Source organism: Lepisosteus oculatus, chromosome 7 (assembly GCF_040954835.1).
Source record: "Lepisosteus oculatus isolate fLepOcu1 chromosome 7, fLepOcu1.hap2, whole genome shotgun sequence".
Lineage (NCBI taxonomy): Eukaryota > Metazoa > Chordata > Actinopteri > Semionotiformes > Lepisosteidae > Lepisosteus > Lepisosteus oculatus.
The window spans coordinates 40,778,042-40,791,041 of NC_090702.1; the positions used below are offsets into that span (position 1 = coordinate 40,778,042).

Consider the following 13,000-nt stretch of genomic DNA (forward strand, 5'->3'; position numbering starts at 1 on the left):
CTTGTCATAATGTGAAAGTAAAAAAACACCATAAATTGTTTTTTTCTTTTTGTAACGCTTTCAAAAGGAAATATTGAAAGCCCTTGAAAGCATTTGCAATACACTTCTATGTTTATAATGCTTATAATCGCTATGGAGACGGGTTCCCAAGTGGATTAGGCTTGTTAATGTTAAGACAGAAATTGTGCCTTTTGTGCATTCATAAAAAATAAATTTGTGCTAAACTCACCATCATTAAACTCACCATCATTAAAACACAGCATTTTTAGCCTAAAAAATAATGTAGCTCAAGTTAAACAAAAAAACAACCTTTTATAAGAGCTTACTTTGATCAGTTTTTGACATGGAAACAGAGTGCACACTCTCAATGGAAAATAGTCTCTCACTATAGAGGTAAAAAAAAGCAGCATTATTCATTTAGTTCAGTATGTTGTTTTCAAGTTTAATCCCTTTAGATTAGACCTGACAACAGAAACTCAGATAAGAAGCGTCTGCTTTACAGAAGTTGTTCCAGCAAGAATAAATGATGAGCTCATGTTTTCTTGAAGAATAAATTAAAATGCAATTTAACAGATCATATGGTACATTAAAAAGATGGAAAAACATTATTATGTGTTAGATTTGCTACTGGGAATCAAGCAGTATTTATTTCAAATGTTGGCTTATTGGAATATATAAGGGTAGTCTGTCAGGCTAAGGTGTAAAGACTGAGACTAATCACTTCTGCAGAGTTTCGATTCAATGCACACGATGCCAGTTTGGAAAGGAGTAATGTGAAATTCTTCTTATTCCATCACATATTGGCAGTTCCAGGAAACTGATATGGACTTACGCTCTTTCCTTGCCATGAATGCCAAGGGCATAAGAAAATCTATTGTTGTTGAACACTGATAATACAAGGGAAAAAGTAATAGGTTTATTCCATGCTGAAAAGAGAAGAAAGAAAACACAACGTTTCGGCCATGGATCTTTCTTTAGGTGTGACCTCACACCTGAAGAAGGCTCCAAGGCCGAAATGTTGCATTTTCTTTCCTCTCTTTTCAGCATGGAATAAACCTATTACTTGTTCCTTTGCAGCCTATGCATGCTGACGCAGCTACCCACCTGAACCGATAATACAAGATTGAGTTACCCAGGTGAGAGATTGGAGTGTTTCCACTGCCCATCATTGAGATGTAACACAAAAGATGATGAAAGTAAGAGCTAATAATCAGGAGTGAAAGAAAAGTCTACTTTAAATCAATGTAACACTTGTAACACTACGTCAAATTTTTTAAGTTAAGACATAAGGTAATTAGCTGTGTTAAAAGCTCTTTGTTAGTGGCTGGTGTCAGCAGAGACTTCTGCATTGTGTTCCACCTTACCTTTCAATTAAACCAATTATTGGCTAAGGTGAACACATTCGAGCTTCATTTCCAGGTTTAACACATGTGGTGATTTAAAGGCACCCAGAAAACCTGCCAGTTTGTGTCACTGAGGTGTCTCCACGGTGATCTATGATTGTTACGGTACAAAGTCAGTGTAAAAAATACCATAGATGATAAAGCATTTAAGCTTAGCTTAAACTACAACATCAGTGTCAGAAATAAGCAAAGCTTATGTTGCAGCACACTTTCAACCAGGCACTAGGGTGGTATCCATCAGTATCCATCAATAGGAGACACTTGTGGGTTCTTTAGGGACTATAGACTATTTTACAGGGGTGGGTGTGGAACGCAATCTGAAACAAATGTCTAGGACAATAAGGGGCATTTGTGTTAGTGTGAGAAAAGCAGTTGGGAATTTCGCTGGAATAGAGGAAATCATTTTATTATTAAATTAATTGGATAAGTTGTGAAAAAGTCTGAAAATTTCAGAAATTAGACACATTATAAATATTCCTGCATTAAAAATGCCTTTCCCATGTAATTATAGGGAACATCCCACGACTGCTTCTAAAAAGGTGATAAAACAATAAGGTTTACATCTTTACTTGCAGGGAAAATTTAGTAGTCTAAACATCTAAAATATTTGTAATTAAAAAAACTGATGTAAAAAAAACAATGCTGCAGTTATTGCAGAAGCAATAATCTGTTTTTTTTAATGGGTCATTTAAATATTACATCAAAATAGTGACGTTGTTTATTGTTTTATTTCAATAAAAAATAAGAAGTTTAATTACTTCTAACAAAATGAACATGACATTGATATATCACAGAGGGGTGAAATTTAAAACGGTAGTACAGTATATGGTGCTACTGTTCGATATACCTCCTTATTAGATGGCCACATCTCTTTTCTGCTAAAAAGTATAGACATGGAGCGTCATGATTGGAGGTCAAGACTTTCTTTTAATGCGCACTCAGTAATTTTCTCACAATATATGTCCATAAAGGGTTTTTAATTATTAAATGCCTTGACATGATTAATACATGTATTTTCTCTTTTTAGGATGTTATGAATTGCACATTAAACTCTAGGGCATTTGCTCTTTCATTTATCTTGGAAAAATAGGATTCATTTTTTGTCAGTATGAGTAAATTTTTCACGTCTATGAAAGCTTCTCACAGACATCTTGTGCATTGATAGATGAAATAAATCAGTTTTTGATCACTACCTCATCCCACCAAGCAGAATGCTACCTGTGGATTGTGACACTATAAAGAGATGTTCACCTGAATCTGTAATGCTCTGTCCCCAGAGAGAAACTAAAAGAGGCAGCATCACAGAAATGTTATACTAACATTCAGAAGAAACAAAAGAGGGAACTACTGCAATATCAACAATATCTACAATCAAGATAAAGATTACATTTTTTTTTCAAAACATATGACCTATAATTTTGATATAATAGCTGAAGCAAAGCAAATAACTGTAATTAATTTCGGCAGCATCTATAAAGTAAAATCCCGACATATCGCTGAACTGAAAAGAACAGCAGACCTAGACTCATTTCAGCTCCTGTCCTCAGCTGTGCCTCATAAATTCCTCTCATTCTCTCTGCTCTGCTAATTAGACAGACCTCCATTAGCCAGATGGCAAAGGGAGCAGAAAAGCTGATCACCAACCTGCAGGGTCCCCAACCTCTTCAATCACAGGCGGCAGCCGAAGTCCATCCATCGCGGCGGCTGCTGCTGCTGCTGCTGCTCGAGAGGGGCAGGCGAGGAGATGCCGTCTTCTGAAGTGGAGAGAAAGAGTGAGGAGAGAGGGGCTGAGGCTGGGCGAGTCGGAAGAGCAGAGGAAATGAATCAGCCGCAGATAAAGGCCCTGAGAGACTCCTCAGGATCCTCAGAAGCAGGGCTGCATCTGCGACATTATAGAGATTGCAGACCTTAAGACTGAGCTTTATTGAAGGCTGAGCTCAAGAGCCCCTGTCGGTTGTATGTGGATAGAGTGGTTTTGCTCTCTCTCTCCCTCTGTCTCCCTCAGAAACACACACTCGGAGTCACAGATGCCGCACACACTAACAAGCGTATGCTCACACACACACAGCTCCACTGGCAAGCTAGTCTTATTTACCCTTAATAAGATCCAGGCCTTTCAGCTCAGGACACTTAAATTAAATCTCCTCCACCTTTGAGTTTATATCCATTCTCTTCCTTTATTCTCCCCCCTGCCTTCTAACATGGTATTAATTGTCGCTAGCTGCAGCCCTCCTGCTAAATGTTGCTGAGCATTTCTATTACACTGTACTGTAGTTCTCTCACACACACTCTCTCTCTACACAGCTGGGGATTTTAACTGTTCAACTGCTGGCCTTCAATTATTTTTAGAATCGGGGCTCTGTATGGAATGCAGCACGGCATGACAGACGCAAACACTGTCATTAATATGCAAGCATAACCTCTAGCCTTTTTAAATTGCTATTTGATCATAAATGACTGTGATCCTGAATGTTTTGATAAAAACATGTTATCACAATTATACCACCTTACTGAGACTGTCTGATCTGTGATGTGTACAACGCCACCCAGGTACTTAGAGAAAGGAACATGTTGTACCCACAAGGCAAAGACTCCCGTCTTAATTTAAGGGTAGGTATTAATCCACAGCACTTCTAAATTGCAGTGTGAAGGTGCATTTGTGTTTCCAAAAGACTGAGAAAAATCACAACTAAAAAACCTTGTGCAATTGAAAGTACACTGCAGCTGTCTTGGCAACATTCAGGGAAATATTTAAGAGGTTACATAAGTGTATTAGAATTACTTCTCTAGTTTTAACCATTATGAACTGAATGTTAAATCCAAATGAAAAAGCAATGAGATACACAATAACAGTGGAGCCTCATCTGTAGCAGCTGTGTATTTTTACAGGAGCTCCTGAGATGTCTTAATGATCTAAATTATGTATTGTTACGTATAGGATGAAGGTCGCTAATTAATTGAACAGTTTAAACAGAAAACAGTTGCACTTTATATGCTTCTATTTGTAGATTAAGTTATTTCCTTTTACAGCAGACATGAAAATATATATTAGCATTCATCTGTCAGTTTCACAGACTCTTATACACTTTATACATATGATTATATTTTAATTATTGTCTTACAGTATATATAGAATCTGATTAGAAATCGTAATCCATTCAAAATTTTAGCTGGCTCAAGAATTACAGTGGACAGATGACATTTGTGAGTCTTGAAAGAATGCAGCTTCCAGACACTGCCTGATGTACCTCATGTGTTGTATTATCCTTGAAGGGAAAAAAGCAGACCTGTCGTTCTGAGAAACTGCTCATGTGGCGGCAACAGCAGACACATAATATATTTATAAAGTAACAGTTTAATCAAAGTAGTTTTAGGGTTTTCCAAAGACCTTTTCAGTACTGCCACAAGTCAAATAAGGTTTGCTCCTTTTAAATTTCAAAACCATTTTTTCATAACGCTTCAGATAAACTTAATTGCATTGAATACCACTACAATTCAATGTATGGCAAAAATATCAATAATACTAAGTAAAGAGGCATTAAAGTTTTTAAAGGCAAATTTCGAAAACAGGATATCAAAATTGTTTACGCATTCTATACATACCACAAGTTCTAAATCTAAAAAATCTACATTTATCAAGAACTGAAACATTGTTCTTCTTATACAACCCATTAAACTAAAACAGTTAACATTGAACTACTGTATGGTACAGAAAGTCAATACATTTTTCTCTACTAACTGTGAGCTTGAACCCTCACTACCATCTCATTTGCAAACTCTCCTATATTCCTATGTACATACTGGCTACTACTATGTAAAAACAGAAAATAAACAAAAAAAGAGTCACAGACTGTAAATGCTATTGAGCAGTGTGCCAGGCACACAGCATTCTTCTCTATCTCCAGGCACAGCAGAGTTCCATGTGTTAAACAAAAGAACAGTCTGTAAATCTGCAAGCAGGGGTCACAATTAAATCACAGGAAATTGTGGTTGGGATCTGTATTTATGCCTGTAGAAAGGTTCAAGTGGGAAGCTGCAGCAGACTGAGAGCAGCAAAGATACAAGTAAAGGTTATAGACTACAGGCTACAGATCAGCACTGACAAGAAGAAAGAAAGCAGTGTTTAGGCAGTGGAGCTTTCTTCATGTGTAGAGAGAGGTGAAGGAAGGTATGGAGGATTAAATAAATTATGAGAATGGCTAAGGTGTGAAAACAGCAAAGAGATGGAAATCTGGGAGCTGCAGAAGGTACCAGTCTGTAATTTGTTGTATTTTATGTTTAGCTAAGTACCAAAATGCTCAAAATAAAGAAAAAGTAGATAACACACAAAACACATATGCAAAACATACTGTGCATGTGCATACAGAAACATAATAAAGTGAATACCTACAGCACATACGGAACCTTCTGATTTTGGAAGGCATACAGTAGCTCTGGCCACTTAAGAATTTTGGTGCTTTCTTTTGCCTTATAAATCATAGCAATGTGCTTTCAGATTGTAGGTCTATGAGACAGCTCAGAAATGTCCAGCAGAATACCCATCCAGTAACTGGCTAAAGCATAACAGAGATTTGATGCTCTGATGGTTAATAAATTTAAGAAGGCTGAGAGAACTGTTACGTACTTATTTAAAAAAACAGGCATTTTCTTTTTTCAGTTTGAAAGGTACTGTGATGCAGATCCTCCACTGGCACAATCTGGAAGCAGAGGCTGTCACAGTTTTTTTCTGTTATTAAAGAGTTTATTCACTGGTTTGCTGCAGACTGCAGAACCTTCCAGAAGCCTTACCAACGCAACTGACAACAGGGGAAAACTGGTACTGTCTTACTCTCATGAAAGGTCAGATATACAGTATGTAAAAGTGCAAACAAAGTATTTACTAGTAGAACAAAGACTAAAGTATTTTAGTATCAGACAAAAGCTATATGAACTGTTCAGAGCCGTAAATCCTCCTGAGCTCACACTGTTCCTTGTGCAACACACATAGGGGAAATGTATTTTGCATAATGCAGCATAATTTCCAGGTGCATTTATTGTGGACTGCATACATAATTTTTGGCAGTTTGACATAATCAGCCGCAGCGTTCATTTCTGAAATACATTGACATGTACCTCCCTGTTATGTGCATAAAAATGGATTCAGTTCTGATAAACCTAAAGACTGCATGGTTACTTAAAAGTTCAATAATTTGTATCACTTATTTGTAACAGTCCTTATTACTTGTGAACAGATAAACTAATTTGTCACTAAATATTCCACATTAATTAGCAAGAGTATGTATCATCAGTGACTAAATAAACCACAATATACAACAGTATTGATGACAAAAACTGTACCTGGTTGTTAACAGAATGAAAACAGAGAAAACACGTCTCTGACTCAGAGGTTTACAGTGGCTTGAAAAAGTACTCACCCCTTGTAATGATATCTCGTTTTGTTGAATTACATACGATGGATACACATTTTTTAGTCAATATTCGCCATCAAAAGTTAATAAAAAAGCTCAAACTGAGCAGATTTGTATTTCTGTCCATCAACAATCCCCAACCATCTTGACAGAGTTTGTGCAAATTAGTAAAGAAAGGTGGACAACAATTTCACCACAATAGTGTGCAAAGCTGGCACAAACCTATCCCAAAAGTCTCACAGCTGTAATTGCTGTCAAAGGTTCTTCTTCCTCCTGATGATTTAGGAAGTGAATACTTATGCAATTAACATATTTTACTCTAGGGCAAATAAAGGGGCAAAAAGTGGCAAAATGCTTTTGCAAGGCAACTGTAATTTAATACTGCTTTTATATTTTCTATGATTAATAATACCACCTCTAGTTTTACAACACTGGGAGCCATTTACTCATTACATCGGTTGTAATACAGTAAATGGTAAATGCAGTAAATAGCAGTACATTTGAACAAACCCAGTTACCATTCAGATACCATTGACACCTGAAGAAAACTCCATGGCTGAAACATTGTGTTTTCTTCTCTTTTTAGCATGGAATAAACCTATTACTTGTCCAGTTACCATTCATCTTACTTTGCAGCGATAACCAATAGCTCATGCCACTATTTTACTAAATTTACAAATACTGTACCTATTCAATTCACTTAAAGAACAGGAAAGTTGCCTTGTCTAACACACATACAGTATGCTTTATGTCAAGGATGCTCAATACAGGATTTGTATGCTACAACATTTATGGAAAAGCTCATTTTGGTTATTTATAGGTACTGCTATACTGTATACATTAAATTATAAGAAAATAAGAAAAGTGATTTATAAAAAATCCTTGAACGGACTCTTACTGGAAAGTACACTCTCAGTATAAGGACTTGTGAACAGAAGGACAGTTGACAGTTAAGAGAACCAGGGTTGTCCAATCCATGATGATCCACCTAACGAGATGTACGTTATCTCATGTTTCTGGATATAGAGATCTTCTGGACTTCATACCAACTTCGTGAATCAATCTGTAAATTGTCTTGGGTCAAAATTTTATCCATTGTTAAATTTTAAAGGCCTTTTCTCAATCAAATAAGATTCGTGAAAGGTCACACGTGTCTGTCACTATTAGCCGTGCATAATCCCTGTATTTTAGGACTCGTGGTCCAGTCCAAGGACATGACAGCAATTTGCCCCATTTTCAATCACAGGCATTCACATTTAAGGTTTATTTCCTTTTTTCTCATACCTTGGGGTAGGTACAATTGTCTTCATTACGCTTTCTTTCTTTGAGCTCGGTTGTGTTCACCACACCTGTTAAAATGTAAAACCAACAAATCTGGTATTATTCACAATTAGAAAAAAAAGGAAAAAAATTAAATAAATATTAGTGTTATAAGTAGTTTAAGGTGGATTAGAATAAAATACCTTTTCAGATTCTGAGAAAGTGAATTGCTTTGAAACATTCTCCTTTCTCATTTCAAATGTAGTATAACAATGAAGCCTTTCAGTATGTCATCTGGAGAAAATATATTGTTAATATCTATTAATTAAGTTTTAGAATCAACCTCACACTCACAATAGGTGACACAGTGAAAACACTGGCAGACATATCAAATGCAGATTTAAACCAGACAGTCTTTGAAAAAACAGATGTCGCCTCATGATATTGTATTGAGATTTAATGTGTTTAATCATTTTTGCATTTTTTAGCACAACAAAAATTACTTTAAACTAACAAATGAAGCATTTTGTTCTGTGCATTCACGATAAAGGCTCAGGCAACATAAGTATCTTCTGGCATCAGAACTTTTGGTTTGGAGAGATATACCAGTGGTTGAAACTGCTGCCTGTGGATATAGGATTCTGTGTCTCTGAAGTGAAAATGCTTCCCTTACACTCAGCCTCAAATAAAAGATTGGTAAATTACATTTCACTTGAGTTTAAACAAATTATAATGCATGTACTAAGGAACTAAAGTTAAGATAAAATATGTATGGTGCATAAATAAACCACACAGCCGTTTCTGAAACAAATAGTTTTCATACTGTTTTCAGAAAATACAAGAAAATAAAAATACATGAATCTCTTTCCCTTCAGTTCCAATTTGAGATTTATCAAATTGTTCAAATTATCGATAGCCCTCCACAAGTCTTTTATGTGTAGGGGCAGTGAAAAAGTGAAAAAATTGCAACAATAAAAATACGGATTGGGTTACTATTCAAACTAGTCATATGCAAATACATCTTGCTTTATAAATTTACTGTCACATCAGTCAGAATTATAATAAAATTACATTTTTATAAATGATATCCTTAAACTCTAGGCTAAAGATTCTAAAAATGTTTTAAAGTGTCCTCCTACTACCATCCACAAAACTTCAGTGGAGTCACAAGTCGTCCTCTCAGAATCTCCAAGAAATGTCATGACAGATTGTTCTCAGTTCTCAGATAGCTGCTGAAATAACCAAGTAAACAAGAGGGGACTACCAGAGTTCCAATATACCAGAGTTGTTAGATTTTTTCTTCAATAGACCAGTGAAACAATAGTAAAAGAGGAAAAGCATTTTAAAAGTAACAGGAATTCCTACCAAGTCCGTAACTAAGACTTTAGCCTACAAATGACCTTTCATAAGACTTGTTATAACATTCAAAGTACCGTCTGTTTAATAACCCAAAACACCTAATATGGATAGAGATATTGTAGGTATAAAGAGTTAGAGAGGCATAGACAGATGGTATTACAGTGTCCTACAAATAATTCGAGACGGCAAAGGCTATACAATGCAATTGCAATGCAATCCCGGATTTGTTATTTGCAGTCAATAACTACATGATGTCTGGAGCCCACTGAGCTCACCAAACTTTCCACTTTTCTTCTCTACTTCTCTGAACACCCCTTTGGTTGCATCAGTTGTACAGTATGTTGCATGAAAAAGTGCCACCAAATAAATTTTCTTCTATGTAACTATATCATGCAACTCAAAAGGATATGCAACCAAATACTGATTTTTACACTCAAAAACATACTTAAAGTGAATGCTTTCCAATATCCATGTTCACTTGAAATCACTGTGTTGAACACAAAGTATGTTTTTGTTATGGAACAAGTAATAGGTTTATTCCATGCTGAAAAAAAGAAGAAAGAGAACACAACGTTTCGGCCGTGGAGCCTTCTTCAGGTGTCTTTCTTCATGTTTTTTTTATGATCAAATTCATGAATGGAACTAAATAACATGTATATTATGTCATGTCATTTGCCAAACCACTTTATACCATACAGTGTCGCGGGAAGCCAGACCCTACCCAGCAAGCAATGAGCACAAGGCAGGGTACACCCCGGATGGGGTGCCAGTCCATCGCAGGGCAAGTGCAAGCCAATCATACATGGGGACAATTTGGAGGGAAATTTCACCCGAACACCACCATACTCTTGTTGAGAAATGCCCAGGGATCTTAAATGACCAATGAGAGTCAGGACCTCGGTTTTTTCATCCAAAAGGTGGCACCCACCCATTGGCAGGGACACAGTATAGTGTCCCTGCCAATGTACTGGGGCATTAGGACCCACACAGACCACAGGGTGGGCGCCCCCCACTGGTCCCACTAACACCACTTCCAGCAGCAACCATAGCTTCCCAGGAGGTCTCCCATCCAGGTACTGACCAGGCTCAACCCTGCTTAGTTTTAGGGAGGTAGCCAGTTGAGAGCTGCAGGGTGATATGGCTGTTGGCTACATGTACATTCAAATTTCTATCATGATCATAGATTCAAATGGCTTGATTATAACAAAAAAATAACATTTTTGCTATTAACACAAGGACACATGGACCATTTTTGCCAACTATTTTTGAAAGTATTTCTACAAAATGGATTGTTACAAATGTAAAAGATGTTTAATTTGGCATGGGAGACTTAAATACATAAGTGTCTGAGGGGAGGACAGCTGCCTTTCTATCCTGTGCTGTAGATGAATCCTTCATAAGGAAAATACTGTCATGGTTACCTCAGTTCTTTGACCTTAGCTTTCTCGCTGAAGAAGAGATCGCCAGCCACCAGCAGTGTGCTCCATTAGACAAGCAAGCGTTCATTCTATCCACTAAATCTGCCAAACAGCTCAGAAATAAAGGGTCAGAGAGAGGCAGAGTGGGAGGAAGAGAAAAGAGAGAAAGGCAAGTTAACAGATACATTGACACCAGGTGGGAGGGATAAAATACGAGTTAAAGAATTAGAAAACACTGCTTCACGCCCACAGCCTCCCACGCCTCCAGCTCTCACAAACCTCTCTGTGTATTTGCTTCCAAGTGCTGGATTAAAATTGTGATTAATCATGCACAGATTACAGCCTGAAGAGATCCTTGTTGTCAGCAGGTCTGGGTGTAGTGACAGTACAATACTTTGTATTGCCTTTTAATGGATTGGTTTCCATGGACAGATTGCTGCGATTGCGTGAAGTGGGATAGTTGGTGTCATGGCTGATGAGTTGCCATTCCTGAATCCTCGGGCTCATTTTACATTACTGATGCAGGTTGCACTGCAGGAAGGGTCGCTGGCGCGTGCCTCACCTTCATGATCATGTTGCCAATGCAGTAGAAACTCTGTTTATCCTGCAGGAGGGAGCTCCTAAGCTCTCCCTTCGCCTTGCCACAGTACCCACACACAGAAAGAGAGAACTGCCAACACAACAGAGCACAGCACCTTGCTGGAGGCCACCATAGACCTTTTTGAACAACCTGGTTTCAAATCAACATTTTGAAACTGGGAATTTTTAACATTTTAAGAAAAATATCATAGCAGTTCTTTCATTTATACTTTAAGCTAATTTAACAGCCTAAGCACATTCTGGGCCCATTACATTTGAACAGATAACAGATAAAAAAAGATTATGTTTGTTCATACCTTTATTACTTTAGTCCTTCAGCCAGCATGATTTGATGATTTACTGAGGGTATTCCCATTCCCTATAATATACATTACAAGCACAGACTGGATTAAAAAAGCCTTTTAGAGAGGTCAAGTCCCAGCACGCCATGACCTTTGCTGTTTGAATTTGTTGCACATAAACTCTAAACTTAGTCTGTATCATTAAGAGTCATACTCTACAAGGTATGCTGCCTATTTAAATACCCGCTGAGCTAAATTCAAAGAACCTCCACTTAATTATAACACAAAGCTTCAACCTACCACTTCTAAAAAATTTTTTTAATCTAAAACACATTTTTAAGGATCACATTTCATTTAAACAGCCTTATTTTGAAGACAATGAATAACAATTTGTAGATTGAAGGTTTGCAGAAAGCAGTTGAGTTTATATATGGAAATCATTGTCATGATCTATTTAATATCCATAATGAAAATTTGTGAAGTTAAAGAAATGTAAGATATTTGACTAACACAAAAAACGCTAGAATTAGCTTTTGATGCTAATCATTTACAGTAAACAGATCAAATGTTTTAAATGTCTCTAATAAAAAGAGGTATATTGTGCCAAACACGTTTTTAAAATACTTAAATGGCAAAACCTAACTTGTGAAATAAACTCTGACCTCATGAATTAATGTTCCAGAACATAAACATTTTAATGAGGCAATTAAATTGCATCTATAAATGCAGATATACAATATACAATCAGATTGGGTGCACTGTTTCAATCAATTTTATTTAGCAGAGAAATCTAGTCAGAATACACAAATACAAATGTGGGAATGTTTTATACTGCTGTTTAAAAACAAATGCTTTTTCCTAAAAAAACATTCTTAAATCTCTGAGATGTTTGTATGCATGGAAGGATTCCTACACTATAAAAGATTAACAGCAGCTTTTTCCTATAAGGCTTTAACCTTTTTTCCTCATGTGGCAGTATTCAAATTAAAAAATAATTATATACCCAGCAATCCTAAATTTCATTAGCAAGGTGCTTGTGTACTATTTTATTAAAAACTAAATTAGGTTAAATTGTAAATTTCTTAATGGGTAAAGAAAACTGAAAATCCAGCATTTCCGAAGTGTAGTAAAATACTCAGTTCCAGAGAAGCATGTCATAAAACTAAATGATGCCAACAGTTCATCTTGGTTCCACATTTGAAAAACTCTTGCTTTTTCAGGAAGCAGTCAAATGATTTGTTCAGCAGTGACAGCAATTTGGGAAACTTCCC

At 36.6% G+C, this 13,000-nt stretch overlaps 1 protein-coding gene across 5 annotated transcripts in view; it reads right to left on the minus strand.

Annotated features, from left to right (window-relative positions):
• Nucleotides 1-3,684, minus strand: part of ccdc136b (coiled-coil domain containing 136b) — a 41,983-nt gene extending 38,299 nt beyond the window's left edge. For 4 of the 5 annotated variants that reach the window (XM_069192498.1, XM_069192497.1, XM_015352436.2 and 1 more), the window contains exon 1: nt 3,048-3,684. In XM_069192498.1, the coding sequence (XP_069048599.1) occupies nt 3,048-3,099 (52 nt within the window). In that variant the 5' untranslated portion in view covers nt 3,100-3,684. The remainder of the gene's footprint in view (nt 1-3,047) is intronic. The other variant, XM_015352437.2, reaches the window with a different exon arrangement.
• Between the last annotated feature and the right edge of the window lie 9,316 nt (nt 3,685-13,000).